Below are 16164 nucleotides of genomic sequence, written 5' to 3'. Positions count from 1 at the left end.
ACAGCATCATTAGCTGCCAATACTTGCTGTTGAATCTGAATATAATACTAGTATTAATATGTTGCATAACTAGACAGTCATATAATTCATGCAACAGCTGAAAAAACTGTTTTATTAACAGTAACCCAAATCAATATCGGATCGAATCGAATTGGATCGAATCAAAGCGTGATAATCGATTCTGAATCTTAAGAATCTGAATCAAATCGATTCTTGATATTTGAATCGATCCCCAGCCCTACTATAATGGATGGGGAGCCAGAGAAGAGCTGCAAGCGGTGTAATATGGTCCCGCCTTCGCGTTCTGGTGAGGAGGCGAGCTGCAGACGGGATGGGGAAGAACAGCTAACACCTGCATACAGTGCATTGCAGTAGTCTAGGCGGGATTACACAAAAGGCATTTATAACTTTCTCAAAGTTTTCGAAAGATAAAAAGGGTTTAACCTTGGACAAAAGCCTCAACTGGAAGAAAACTAGATTTTACAACTGCATTAACCATGGTAAACAAACATTCGGTCTTAAGTTGTGAGGCAGCTCAGGACGGTATAAATAAGTCCTTCACATCAATAAATTGATGAGCACAACAATTTGTTGACTTATAGAAATCAATATAATGAGCTGAAAATCAGGAAGAGGATATATGCTTTTAATCCCTTTTCAATGACACATGCATACGGTTGCAGTTAAATTCACCCTTTCTCTCCTTTATTTAATATCTAGGGATTGCTCCTGTATTAAAGGAGACATATTTTTTCTGTCAAATGCAGATAATGAAGAGTAAAAATGACTAAAAGTACTCTGCTGTACAGTCCCAAAGCATATACTGTAATCCCTTTTAAAAGCAATATCTTTTTGATTTCCTTTTCCTTCTTTTGCATTAAAAAGTCTGAAACGCTGGCATTTCAGTTCTTGGAATCACAACTAATGGTCCCTTTGTGCTCAGAGCCCAAATTAAAATGTCTTGGCAAATCCTGGCCTTTCTTTGTTAAAAGTAGTCGCTCTACATCTTTCCGCAGGTTCCAGGTCGGGCAGCTCCAGCGAGCAGCTGCCTGATGGATTAGGGTCCTGGGCGTCCGGCTCGGGGCTCTCGCCGGGAGAACGCTTTGAGAAGGAATACCTCCAGGCTTTGTCAGCTCAGTACCAGGTAGAGCACTACGAGGACTGTTATGACCTAATAGGTGAGTTGAAAACATATGACTTTATCAGAGTAAAAACAGTATAGTTGACTTTATCCTCATTTATGACCCATAATCTTCACATTACCTATTTTGTACATAAGAAATATAGCCTGTACATACTGCAGCTCCTAGGTTATCCATGTATTGTTGTTGGTTTTTTTGTCTCACGTTCAAATCCCCTGCATGTGTCAACACACTTGGCCAATAAAGCTGATTCTGATATTCGAGACATGAACATTTTAGTACAAGTTAAGGTTGGGCAGATTTGACACGCAATACTTTGTATCTGGTGTGAAGTAAAGAACTGCAAATAGGCAAGTTTTCAGTTGTCAAGATCAAGAATGGAGCCTATTGCAGTTCATATTCAACCACGGTGACCAAACAGAAATGCTTCACAGTATTTACTTGTTGACCTCATCCAAATATTATATATATATATATATATATATATGTATATATATATATGTATATATATGTATATATATATATATATATATATATATATATATATATATATATATACAGTTGTATGAAAAAGTTTGGGCACCCCTGATCATTTTCAAGATTTTCCTTTATAAATCATTGGTTGTTGGGATCAGCAATTTCAGTTAAATATATCATATGGCAGGCAAACACAGTGCTATTTGAGAAGTGAAATGAAGTTTATAGGATTTACAGAAAGTGTGCAATAATTACTTAAACAAAAGTAGGCAGGTGCATAAATTTGGGCACCCCAACAGAAAAATTACATCAATATTTAGTAGATCCTCCTTTTGCAGAAAAAATAGCCTCTAAACGTTTCCTATAGCTTCCAATGAGGGTCTGGATTCTGGTTGAAGGTATTTTTGACCATTCTTCTTTACAAAACATCTCCAGTTCAGTCAGGTTTGATGGTTTCCGAGCATGGACAGCCCGCTTTAAATCCCACCACAGATTTTCAATAATATTCAGGTCTGGGGACTGAGATGGCCATTCCAGAATGTTGTACCTGTTCCTCAGCATGAATGCCTTAGTAGACTTTGAGCAGTGTTTAGGGTTGTTGTCTTGTTAGTATCCAGCCCCGGCACAACTTCAACTTTGTCACTGATTCTTGAACATTGTTGACAAGAATCTGCTGATACTGACTGGAATCCATGCGACCTTCAACTTTAACGAGATTGCCAGTACCTGCACTGGCCACACAGCCCCACAGCATGATGGAACCACCACCAAATTTGACTGTGGGTAGCAAGTGTTTGTCTTGGAATTCTGTGTTCTTCTTCCGCCATGCATCTCGCCGCTTGTTATGTCCAAATAACTCAATTTCAGTTTCATCAGTCCACAGCACCTTATTCCAAAATGAAGCTGGCTTGTCAAGATGTGCTGTAGCAGACCTCAAACGACTCCGTTTGTGGCGTGTGCGCAGAAAAGGCTTCCGCCGTATTACTCTCCCATACAGCATCTCCTTGTGCAAAGTGCGCTGAATAGTTGAACGATGCACAGTGACACCATCTGCAGCAAGATCATGTTGTAGGTCTTTGGAGCTGGTCTGTGGGTTGACTTGGACTGTTCTCACCATCCTTCGCCTCTGCCTATCTGAGATTTTCCTTGGCCTGCCACTCCAGGCTTTAACTAGAACTGTGCCTGTGGTCTTCCATTTCCTCACTATGTTCCTTACAGTGGAAACTGACAGCTGAAATCTCTGAGCTAGCTTTTTGTATCCTTCCCCTAAACCATGATGTTGAACAATCTTGGTTTTCAGGTCATTTGACAGTTGTTTTGAGGCTCCCATGTTGCCACTCTTCAAAGAAGATGCAAAGAGGTGAACAACTTACAACAGGCCATCTTAAATACCCTTTTTCATGACTGGCTTCACCTGTGTATGTAGGTGAAGGGTCAATGAACTGAACAAACAACTGTTGTGTTCCAATAATTAATGCTAAATGTATTCAAATCAATAAAACAACAAGGGTGCCCAAATTTATGCACCTGCCTACTTTTGTTTAAGTAATTATTGCACACTTTCTGTAAATCCTATAAACTTCATTTCACTTCTCAAATAGCACTGTGTTTGTCTGCCATATGATATATTTAACTGAAATTGCTGATCCCAACAACCAATGATTTATAAAGGAAAATCTTGAAAATGATCAGGGGTGCCCAAACTTTTTCATACAACTGTATATACCGTATTTTCTGGACTATAAGCCGCGCCTGTATATAGGCCGCATCCGCTCTATTTTAAAAAAAAAACAATAAAAAAAGGAAATACAAGCCGCACCTGTATATAAGCCGCATCCGCCCTATTTAAAAAAAAAGATATGCAAGCCGCAAATATTTATGTTGTCAGATTAGATATTTACTACATGTACAGAAGGATTTTGAACTGTAAATGATGTACATGTTTGTGCCTAAATAGATCCTTTCCTAACAGTGTCTTTTAACACGGCAGCAACTTTGCTGATTAAAACGGGACGGAACCAAGAGAAAATAACCAGTATTTATTTATCTATTTATCTGTTTGAAATCTGCTTCTACCTACTTCTATTTGCTTAAGAAGAAGTAGCGTATTCTTCTTTACATTTATTTTGTTTTAGTTTTTATTCTAATTCCGGTTAGAGTGCCCGAGCGGTGGAAGAAAAATCCACAGAATAGCCGCACCTTTGTATAAGCCGCACGGTTCAAAACCTATGAAAAAAGTAGCGGCTTATAGTCCAGAAAATACAATATATATATATATATATATATATATATATATATATATATTATATTTCACTTATCTTTAATTATGTAACTGTAAAATCAAAAGGGTGCCTCGTCTTCCTCTCTCACTCACAATGTTATCCTTGTATGCTGTCATGCTGCCTCTTGTTATGCTACCAAAAAGAAGAAGCTTGTATATTCAGCCACCATTCACTGGATCCTTGTGTTATACGCAGATATGAGGTCTGTCTCTCCGTGCTTGAAGACGAAGGGAGCAGCATGAGTGTAATTTATTTTGGTTTTTGAATTTGCTACTTTACATTTTGCTTTGTGTTTTCTTTGGTGCGGATAAAGGGAGAAAAATAAGATTACCAAGTCGTTAAATCTTGGCAACAGCAAAAGTGGAGGAGCATTTCTCCCCCTGAATGATCACGTATTGACTAATTTGCATTAAGAGGGAAGGGATACTGTAGTTGTTGAGAGATCGAGAGGACAGTAGAAGTGTTCATATTTTGATAGTCAATGTTGACTCTGAATCTTTATTTAGCAAAATAACCCAAGGAGGTGCAAATAATATTTCTATAACTTACTATTACAATATCTATATGAGAATAAACATGACATTTTGAACAAAACCTAACCATTTCTCATAGGAATAAAACTGAATACATCCTTTTTCCTGCGAGGGAAAAAAAACCTCCTGGTTGTACCATTTTTTTTTTTTTTTATTATTAAGTAATGTAAAACTGTTGAGAAGTTATAGCTGAAATCACTGGGGTTTGAATTGACTTCATGTAAACTCAAACATGTTTTTAACATGTTTAGGTGTTTTTTATTTCCACAAACTGTAAAATATAACTGAATAAATAGCAACACTTTTACATTTGAGTGGCACGTTTTACGACTCGACTCACTGAAGTCGCATCCTCTTTCTCACCGTCTGTTTGTGGTTCAGTCATGCAGCGAGTTTTCACGCCTCAGTCACTTACCGTCTACTCTGCCAAATACCTCTCGTCTTCCACAACAGCAGTCAAAGGTCAGAAGCTGTAGTCATTTAGGTATCGCTGCTGTAAACGTATGGACGGAGAAAACATCATCCACAATTCAGATGTCTTGTTTTATCCAACAAAGAGTGTTGGATGGTTTTAGTTTTTTTTCTTGCGTGAAGCAGTTTCCTGCAGTTGTGAGAGTGACTATTCCTCAGCAACCTGCCCGTCATCTCCCTCTCGCACAGCGTCGTCTCCTGAATGTCAGCTGCTGAAGCAGGTAACGCGGGGGCCCTGGGGCCTTCCTACGGACCCCACACTCAGCAGAGCTACAGACACCACAGCTGTCCAACTCAGCGAGATGGTTTCCCTGCCAGTGCTGATAAAACACTCTGTCACTGCTCCACTCATCACACAGTGAGTTGCCACCTCAAAGAGCACTGCATGAATTGTTAGAGGTTGTGTTTCTTTTTGGGAGCGAAGCATAAATAGCGTCAGGTTTTTTTTCTCTTTTCTTTTCTCTCGGTAAGCACATTTGAGCTGTAGCTATTTACTTTATATCTTTGAAACTGTTTGAAATTCTGTCATTAGTTGCAGATATATTTGTCTTCACACATGCAGTCTGTGTGTGCCTTTAGCTATGACAAATTGACTCCCTGATCCCGTTTTACACACAGGGAGGCATTTATAGCTCATAAGTTTTAATAGTTCTGTTAAATAGAACAGACGGATTATTTCATTTTTCATATAATTTCCCTGGTAACTTTTCAGCAGAGGATGTTTCCAGGATCACTATGTGGTATTAATGTAGTCTCCTTGGAAATCATTTAAAAATAAGGAGAGATTGTGGGTTCCTCAAGGCTTCACGTGTTTATGAAACTTGCAAGTCACCATCATTTTCAGCACTGATTCCAGTTCTCCCCTTGTCTTGACTCCACTCTTCATCCCCAGTGTGTCTTTGGTGAATAAGGCAGTGGTGGACTATTTCTTTGTGGAGTTGGGGGTGGAAAAACACTTTGAAGCGCTGCGCCACTTCCTGCTGATGGAGGACGGTGAATTTGCACAGTCCCTCAGCGATCTGCTCTTTGAAAAGGTAACCCTCCTACACTGATCCGTAAGGGTGGATTTTTCTATTCTTTCTAAGGTTATTGCATTCTAGGGGGAGACAAGACGCCACAAACAACCTTTAAGTTTTCAGCCGTTTATGATCTTTGTTATCCGCCTGTGACAGCACAGGTTTCCATCACTTTGACTAGACACAGTTATCATGATTTGAAAAATGTGCATTAAACACATTAAGAGGAAAGGTTGTTTTTTTTTGGTTTTGTTTTGTTTTGTTTTTCTCTCTTGCATCATTATCCCAAGTGTGCTTTTAGTAAAGGGTTCTTATTTTTTTTTTCAGGAAGATGTAATTTAGTACCCTTGAGCCTGTGAGAGTTGCAATTATCCCACACACAGCTTCCCAAGATAAATTGCCGTTGTGAAATGTAAGAAAAACTGAGCATCCCGGAAATTGCTGTAATCAATATTGTTGTACCGGTAATGTATTAGAACAAACTACGCAGAAGAAGAGGGTTGCAGTTTCAAGCAACATTAATGCTCAACCCGGCAAGCCTGTTTTATCTAATTTTCCTGCCAGATTTCTAATTGTGTCAAGCTTCCTGTCAAGAATAACAAGTAAAGCCTGTGGTAACACCTCAGCGCTGCACTGCAGAAACATTCATGTACATCTGTTTCCTTAGGCTTATGAGACAGAAGGTGTTATTTATTCAGCCAAAGCACCGATATCACAGCTTAGCACACCTTCAGCCGCAGAGGAACTCGTAATCAGCCTCCACTTGTTCTGTTGTGAATTAAAAACTTGTCTAACTCTCAAGCTTCAGAAGACGCTTATTTGGTTGTAATACCATTTGACCTGCTGTGTATCTGAGGTGATGTCCCTGTTTCCCCCCCCAGATGGGCAGTGGACAGACACCAGGCGAGCTGCTGACCCCGCTGGTGCTGAACTCCATCCTCAACAAGGCCCTGCAGTACAGTTTGCACGGGGACACGCCTTTAGCCGCCAACTTCACCTTTGCCCTGCGTTTCTTCCCCGAGACCTTTCATCCACACGCCCCGGACTCTCTCAACTGTTTGGAGCTACGCTACAAGGTGAGGCTGCGCATGCTGATGGAATAACCAAACACCTTTGTCTGCTCTCTCTTCTGTCCTCGGGCTTGTGATCTGGAAATCAATCTCAGAAAAGCAATCTGAAGAGTGTCTCCTCTTTCCTGGCGGAGCGAGGGGAGCTTTCTGGAAGAGTTATAAATGATGATGAACAAGCGTAACTCTTGGGGGAAGTCTTTTTGGCATCTTCGTGTCTAAATGGGGCATGGGACATAAATCCCACACTGTAAAGTTTATTAGATGTAAATATTTTGATTGATATTAAAACAAAAAAAAACACCTGACAAACAATAAAAATTGGCTGTATGTTATAGACAAAATGGGCAGATGTGGTTGTGAAACATGTCGTCACATTTAATTGACATCAGATAAAAATATTTCTCATCTTGATTCGAGCCTGTTACTTCAACACCTCTCCTTCTGTATGTTGCCTCCTCTGCTCAGGTTTCTTTAAGGAAGGAACTAAGATGAGAGGAGAAGAAATGTGCAAATGAGTACTCTCACATAGCTGCGTTTGTCTCAGCCTGTCATTTTTGACACGCTGCTCTGGATGTGGAAAATGAGCTTATCATGCATTTAAGTGGCTCAGCCTCATAGAATTATTAGAGTTGTGTCGTGGTTGACATGCAGAGTGACTAATGGCTCACATATTGTCCACAGCGCTCCGTTTTCTAATGACTCTTCATGTAGTTGTTGAATCTCCATCTTGTACTTTTTCAGCTCCCACCCCCCTTCTTATCTTTACTGCTTGCTTCACATTTTGCTCCTTTCTGTCACCATTTTTCTTTTTCCGTATGACTCCTCCAACTCTTCCCCCATTTCTCACCACTCTATCTTCCCCTCACAACATTCTCAGCTCCTTTATCAACGTCGCTGTATTCACACATTTCTCCTCTCTCCTCGTGTCATCCATCACTTTCCCTTTACCTGTTTTTCTCAGCATCTCTCTCCACCTTCCTTTTAATTTCCTCTGCAGTCAGAAGCTCTGGCAGCTTACACTTTTTTTTTTTCCTTTTTTTAGCTCCCCTTTTCATTGTTGTCTTATTTTTTATTCAATTTAACTTTTCTTTCCCTCGCGCCTCCTTCCAGGTGGACTGGCCGATGAATATCATCATCACAGACAGCTGCACGAACAAGTACAACCGCTTGTTTTCATTCCTGCTACAGCTCAAACACATGGTGTGGAGCCTGCGGGACGTCTGGTTTCACCTCAAGAGAACAGGTGAGGAGATGGGAGTTGCTGATTCAGCCCCAGCTCACACTTCACCCTCCCTCTAAAGTGGGAGCGATAAGATTGTTCCTGCTGTGCAGGAGCCGGTTATAAAATATTCAGAGGGAATGCTGTAATTATTTTGATTCATTTTTGCAAAGCGTAATTAGGCTAGTGGGGTTGTAGGGAAAGTGCAGGCTTCACTGAGCTTGATGGTGTTGATCATTAACCGTCTGTGTACAGACTTCATAAGTGGGTGTTCTGATGGCGGGGTGGGACACTACCCATTGACTTACTAGAAAGATTTACACTTTAGCTATGACAGTGATTTTAATTATCGCAATCTAATTAAAAAAAAAAAAAAAAAAAGCTTTGAACTTTGGAAATGAACACAGGGCTGAATGGCTGTAAATGTACCCTAACAAAGGATCGATCAATCAAGCACCGATTGTTATCTTCACATCATCTCCAGATAATTTGATTGATGATCTCCAGAAAGGCTGATCAGAACAGCTCATCTTTTTATTTCCACAGGGGCTTTTGTGGCGCGACAGGTAGAGTCGATGAGGATAATAGACGTTTTCCTGCTTCAACACAGCCCTGATAGACACGGCTGTGTCACTGACTGAGTAGTGTAGATCTTGAGGACATGCTGATGATGACCATTAATTAGAATCGGGTGTGTTGAACAAGGGGAAACATTAACTTACAGTAGCTCTCGAGGACCAGGGTTGGAGACCCCCGGTCTAGGGTGAACAAACAGAAGAAAAAGGGAGGCTCTGTTCTGGGGCTCATTGTTTGAAGGAGAATACTTCATAAATGAAGATCATTCACAACCCTGAGAATCCTCTTCACAACACGGCGACTTAGCAACAGACCGCTGCAGGAGATACTTCCTGCCCACAGCAATAAACCTCGACAATGACTCTTTGAAAAGACTTAAATCATCACTGCTGAAACAATTAATATCCCTTTGGGGATTAATGAACTATTTTTGATTGAATTGAATTTTCAAGCCTGCGTTCACACAGCGCCGCTCCCACATCTGGACAAACGGGAAGGGAGACAGGCATCCAACATAAAACTTTGCCACATTTTATTTTTTATTTGAATGTTTATTTAACAGGGACGATACATACAACATTGTCACAAAGAATGAAAAATCTGATGCATACAAGACGTCTAGCTTCAGCTAATTTGCAGTCTTTGTCCCTGGTCAGGCAAAAGAAGGATAAAAGATGCTGAATACAAAATACAATAATACAAATACAGTGAATAATGCACTGAACAGATATCATAAAAAAATAAACACAGCTCAAAAATTTAGATTAAAAATTGCACAAGTTAATAGGGATGGGCGGTATGGACTAAAAAATGTATCACGATTATTTCTGGCATTTATCCCGATAACGATAAAAATGACGATAAGAAAAATACCAATTCAACTCCACCTTTTTAACTATGAATCTATCTCGCTCTCAGATCCGCCATGTTTGTCATCAACGGGAATTTATCTTTCTTTCTTTCTTTCTTTCTTTCTTTCTTTCTTTCTTTCTTTCTTTCTTTCTTTCTTTCTTTCTTTCTTTCTTTCTTTCTTTCTTTCTTTCTTTCTTTCTTTCTTTCTTTCTTTCTTTCTTTCTTTCTTTCTTTCTTTCTTTCTTTCTTTCTTTTTTCCCTTCCTTCCTTCCTTCTTTTTTCCCTTCCTTCCCCCTTTCCTCCTGCTCTTTCCTTCCTTCTTCCCTTCCTCTTTTCTCCCTTCCTTCCTCCTTTCCTTGTTTTCTCCCTTCCTTCTCCCCTTTCCTTCCTTCCTTCCTTCCTTCCTTCCTTCCTTCCTTCCTTCCTTCCTTCCTTCCTTCCTTCCTTCCTTCCTTCCTTCCTTCCTTCCTTCCTTCCTTCCTTCTTTTTTCCCCTTCCTTCCTTCTTTCCTCCTGCTCTCTCCTTCCTTCTTCCCTTCCTCTTTTCTCCCTTCCTTCCTTCTTTCCTTGTTTTCTCACTTCCTTCCTTCCTTCCTTCCTTCCTTCCTTCCTTCCTTCCTTCCTTCCTTCCTTCCTTCCTTCCTTCCTTCCTTCCTTCCTTCCTTCCTTCCTTCCTTCCTTCCTTCCTTCCTTCCTTCCTTCCTTCCTTCCTTCCTTCCTTCCTTCCTTCCTTCCAAAAATCAGCTTTACACAAAAACATCATCAACGGGAATTTATCGTTTTTACCGCGACATGACAAATTCTTATCGTAAGGAATTTTTTTGACGGTATATCGTGAACGGTAAAATATCGCCCATTCCTACAAGTTAAATACATTAAACATTAGTAAAATACTGTACTGACAGTGACTTGAGAGAAGTTAATGTTTGCATTTCTGCTGCTGCTTAAGCCAATGTTTAGCTTTGGCACTAAACATCCTTAATTCTGTTTGGGATTTTATTTCTGGTGGTAAAGAATTCCATAGGTGTGTACCAAGCACTGAAACGGATGACTGACCAAATGTTGTCCTGCATCTTCTAATTTTACAATTTTGGTTGCTCATGCTCCTTGTCATTGTCCCACAGTTGTCTGCTTTGATAAAGATCTGTGACATTGCTTGGGGCCAGTCCGTTGACACACTTAAAAACAACTTTCAAAAAAGAGAATTTTGTAAAGTTGGAAAAAGATAACAAATTATATTTCTCAATGATTTTACAGTGATGCCACTTTTGTGGCTTCTGATCTAAAATTTTTAAAGCTTGTTTGTGGAGTGAGAATAGAGGTCTTGTTGCTGTGTCAGTGGCCTGGCCCCAGGCAGTGATGCAGTAGGACATATGTGAAAGGACCATAGCATGCAGGTATAAATGAGCTGCCCTGAAGGAGAGACAGAATGAGAGCATCAAAATGCAGCACACCATGATCTGCTGTGGATTGTCATTTAAAGCGAGCAGGGCTGTGCAACGACGGGGAGGGCTACCGTCCTGCAGGTTCTAGTTGTTTTCCTGCTTTGACACACCTGAATCATATTAATAGTCATTACCAACTTGTCACCAAGGTCTGCTCTACTCTGTTAATGACACAGCCTATTGTATCAGGGAGTGATTAAACAGGAAAACATTTAATATATGCATGACAGTGGCCATCGAGGACTGGAGTGGCCCGTCCCTGAGCTAGAGGATAACTGCATGTCTCATTAGAAGGCAACACATTTACTGTGAACTGGAGTAACATTTATTTTCAGCCATGTGGGCGTCACATCCAGTTCAGATTACACATGAGTAAAGCTTCACACACACCAGTGGTAATGACTGCACCTGCACCTGAGAAGTAAAACCCATCTATTACAGTGGGTTATGCTGTGTTATGACAGTCTGTTGCTGCACCAAGAAAAGCACAGCGCAGAGCTCGCTGACCTCACCAGCCCGCTGCCGTCAAACGAGATCAAAACGGGGGCCCAGGGCTCCAGACAGCTCACCTGCTCGAGCACGCGGCCAACATGTGGAGGCTGCAGTCCTCGTACGGCCAGCCAATCAACGCCCATGTCACGCCTCCTCTATCAATAAAAGCCACTCTTTCCCTTTTTTTTTTTAACCTAAAACACAAGTATGACAACATCCCCCTTTTCCTTGATGCTTTCCCCCCTTTTCCCTCTGGTAGGGCAAAGTGCCAGCACTTGATATTAACATGGGAATGAGGTTGTGGGAGATGCCACGCTCAAACCAGAGACTTCCTGTGTGAATTGTTAAAAATTGCCTTGTTTATACCTAGATGTGTAGGAGTAACAAATGACGTGATGAGGCGAGGACAGCTGGATGCCAGTAAAATCTGTTTGAATAACTTGGATCAGTTACCGTCCCACCTGTTGTGTATGAGCGTACTAATGTTGATGTTTAATTTCTAACCTAAAACCCATCCGTCTTAGAAGACTAAAAATATTGTAATTCGCTTGTGAAAGAAACTTTTCGAATACGGTTTTTGGAGGTAGGTGAAGCCTCAGAGCTGGGATGTTAGAGATGGGGACCAACAATCCAGCCGGCCTTATTAAGACATTTGTAAACAGGCGCCTTCTCTCAAAAGTAACACAAGTTTTTTTGTTATCTCTAACCTGCACAGCAACAATATGTGCAATATCTATGCAATATCTGTCTGTCTACCTCACACACATTCTACCTGCTTGTTTTGCACAGTTTTTTTCTTTCGCACTACTTTTACTTCCATTGCAATGTACTGTATATACTGTTTATATTTTGTAATTATATATATTTTTTAACTTTTACTTTTTTACCCCTCCTCTGCATGTGTGTGTTAAGTGTACTGCAGCTAAACAATTGAGTTTCCCCATTGAGGGAGAAATAAAGGATTAATAAACAAATAAAAACAGAGAAAGCCCCAAAGGAAAACACTTGAATTTATGTCCCCTGTAAAACTTTTTCCAGGGGAAAAGAAAACAATTTTAAAGATCTAAGTGATATCCAAGGAATATGATGCACACGTTGCCTGACAATTCAATTAAAGGTTGTCAAAACAGTGGTGATATATTCTTAGAATGATGTGTAAGAAAAAACGAGAATGTGTTAAGTTAGGAGTTTCCAGGGTCTCAAAGTCATTGTAAATGATTTATCAGATAATAAGATTTGATTTTCAATGAATTGGTAATGAATCCCCACGTCTGAGACCATCAAAGGTTAATTTTTCTTGCGGGACTAGTTATGACCTGTCTGCTTCTGTCTCTCAGCTCTGGTGAAAGGTGCGGGCCGCTCCGTGCAGTTCCGCCAGCTGCAGCTGTACCGGCACGAGATGCAGCATTTTGTTAAAGTCATTCAGGGCTACATCGCTAATCAGATCCTGCAAGTGTCCTGGAGTGAGTTCACAGCCAAACTGGCCACTGCCAACGACCTGGACGCCATCCACCGCACACACGCAGACTACCTCAACAGAGCCATCTTCAGGTGAGAGCTGGAACTGCACATGTGCAAAAGGGGATCAATGACACCCGTGACCTAAAACAATGTAGCAAGAATTAGCTTTTGGATAATATGTTAACGTTGGGCACAGTTTAAAAAAAAAATAAAAAATGCTGCTCATGAGGGGAAATGGACAAACCAAAATGAGTTTGACAATAAGAAATATAGATGTTCACACAAGTTTTCTTTTAATTTCCCTCTAGGTTTTCTATTAATGTAATATTATTAAATTAAATTGAATACCAAAGTATTAAACTCATACAAAAAAAGAATTTGGTGATGGGAGTCAGTTTTTCATCATCAGTTATGTAAATTGTGAAGAAAAGAAAAAAAAAACACTTTCAGGAGCGCTGCTACAAATGCTTAATGTGTGCAACTTTATCTACAATGTTCACGGTAATGAAGAGGAACAAAGAGGATGTAAAGCTTCTGTAATTAGTTGTTCAAAGTTAACAAGTTTTAGAAGGAACACTTGTCAAAGTGGACCCGACTAACTTTGTTAGCTCCCATACATGTCATAATGAGCAGCTTTAAAGCGGTGGCAACAGTGGTGTAATAACTTGTATTATGTCTTTCGGAATCTGTTTAATGGATGCAACAGTCTGATACACGTTGGTAAAACCTACAGGTATGTGATTCATCAAAATGAAACCACTGAACTCAGAAATGCGATACAATAAAATATTTTTATTTCTGGACTTGAAACGATTTGAAACATTCTTGCTCTGATGTTTCAAAGCTGTAAATTTCACAGTCAGAGTTCAGTTTCTGATTTTGGTTACAAAGCTGGAAGTCTGTCGAGCTGCAAATTTGAATTTGTGTTCTTTGTTGTTTTTTTTTAATGCAAAATGCTTAAAATCCTCTATTTTACTGACTTAGTATAGTGATAGTATATTTTCTCTCTCTCTCTTTCTACACATCTGTGTGTGTATGTGTATATATATCTTACTAGACTTTAATAAATTAAATGTATAGTACATATGAACATAAGCATGTACATACAGTATGTTTACTCGAAAGAGAGTGGAAAGAAGTAAAACTTATTCTCATCTCCAATTCATTCCCTCATAAAAACGTGATAGTTGCCACAATTTACAATTAAGTTACTAACAAGTAAAATTATTATATTATAATACAGTTATAATTCCATAATCACTACCTAAGATATCAATAATCCCAACATTTTACAAATATTATATTCACCATACATATTAAGGTTTACCCTCATAATCACCATTAGAATAATAATGATAGCCAAGGCAATATTAACCTCTTTGTCACTCTCATCACATAATATTTTCACCCATTGAGAAAGTTAGAGATGAATAATTGAAGTTTTTGTCTTTTATGTTGCTATATAACATATTATTGGATCCTTGCCTGCTTTTGGACTCTAGTTGACAGTTTAAATTCCTTAAACTTTGAAAAGATATAGTATGTTTGTTGTTTAAGCCTGAGTGATAAATTAAACATTTTATCTGGTATATTGTTTGGCTGTTTAATTTTGTTTTTACAGCGACCAATACATCTAAATGACAGCGGAGTGCAGGGTTACTGGCTAGGACTTAATGAAATCGTGAACCTTCGCGTACAGAAAAATGAATAATAGAAATGCACCGATCCACTTTTGAGTTCTGGTCTGATTTACCTCCTGATAACCAGTGCTGATTCCTTTATCTGGGGTCTTTTTTAACTGTATTTATGTGTAAGTTTACACAAGTGTGTAGTGAACCCTTGCACTTATGAAGTGAGGAAAAAAGTATTACATTTAAATGTATTCCAAAGTAATAAACTGATTTTCTTTTTCTGATTTGTGATATTACAATATCTGTTTAGTGAATTTTACTGGCGTTAACAACGTTGAATCTGAGCAGTCCAGATTCAAATTATAAACTAAATGTTCTGAGCTTTTATATGGATTGCAAGAATTATCACACCATCATGATTTACGGTTCTGGTAAAACCAAATACAAAGGGCTTAGCATAGGATCTTTATAAAAGTAGCATGCTTTGCATCCATAATTTCCGATTAAATTAGTTAATCTTCCTGCATTAATTCAAACTCCAGAGCGTTGAGAGTCAAACATGGAAACCCAGTGAATGATTTAATCCCAGGATGATTTCCTTACAAGAGGTTTTCTGCATCATACCTTTAATGCTTTAATGCTCCCAAATCTCTGAAGTCTTTCTTTTTCCTCCTCAGAGCTCTCCTAACAGAGAAAGCAGCTCCGGTCATGAACATCATCCACAGCATCTTCAGTCTGATCCTGAAGTTCCGGGCCCAGCTGATCGCCCAGCGCTGGGACGACCAGCAGGGGGAGGCCGTGCACCCCAGCTTCATCGCCATGCAGCAGTCGTACAACACCTTCAAGTACTACTCTCACTTCCTCTTCAAAGGTGAGGATGGAAAATGTCATTCCACTGCTAGCTAAATGAAAGTTTCACCTGTAAGCGAATGTCACCTACACAGGATAGTCTGCGCTCCTCACGGCGAGAAAACACTGGACTCTCTCTCTCGCTCTTTTTTTATTTTTCTTCTTTTTTGCTGCATAATTTGTAATAAATGAACAACAGCCGAATCATTGTAAGTCATAAAACTGAGTGGGATGTTTAAAGTATCAACTTGACATTCGGTAAGTGAATTACTGAGGTGATAATATCAAAGACATTTAGAATAAAGGCGTGGGCATAATAAGTCTCTGATACTGTGAAAGGGGCACCCTTTATAGTGTAATAACGGAATATGAGGGGGGGAAAGTTCCCAAACTGAAAGGTTAATTATTGACTCAGATTAGCTGCAGGTGTAAGAAAAGCTCTGCATTAAAGATAATAACTATTTAAGGAAAATAACTATTTAATAAAAAACAAAGAGAGAGATTTGAGTCCTTTTTTTTTTTTTAACATATTCTAAGTCTTCGTGGAATTACATGTACTTTAAATGCACTGAGTGTAGCACAAGTGAAACTCATTAAAACAGATTGTGTACAGTCCTGTTGAGAAGGCGAGCTGATGTAGTAATTTGAA

The 16164-nt window shown here is 39.5% G+C and overlaps 1 protein-coding gene across 2 annotated transcripts in view; it reads left to right on the top strand.

Annotated features, from left to right (window-relative positions):
• Positions 1–16164, top strand: part of tubgcp6 (tubulin gamma complex component 6) — a 43494-nt gene that overhangs the window by 26474 nt on the left and 856 nt on the right. For both annotated transcript variants that reach the window (XM_061721084.1, XM_061721083.1), the window contains exons 18-24: positions 1017–1178; positions 5095–5263; positions 5798–5939; positions 6803–6997; positions 8102–8234; positions 12912–13125; positions 15344–15537. In XM_061721084.1, coding sequence (XP_061577068.1) covers positions 1017–1178; positions 5095–5263; positions 5798–5939; positions 6803–6997; positions 8102–8234; positions 12912–13125; positions 15344–15537 — 1209 coding nt within the window. The remainder of the gene's footprint in view (positions 1–1016; positions 1179–5094; positions 5264–5797; positions 5940–6802; positions 6998–8101; positions 8235–12911; positions 13126–15343; positions 15538–16164) is intronic.

The sequence above is a fragment of the Cololabis saira genome, chromosome 5 (assembly GCF_033807715.1).
Source record: "Cololabis saira isolate AMF1-May2022 chromosome 5, fColSai1.1, whole genome shotgun sequence".
Taxonomy (NCBI): Eukaryota; Metazoa; Chordata; class Actinopteri; order Beloniformes; family Belonidae; genus Cololabis; species Cololabis saira.
Note: the sequence above shows the minus strand (reverse complement) of the source record. Positions and strands in the feature narration are given on the sequence as shown.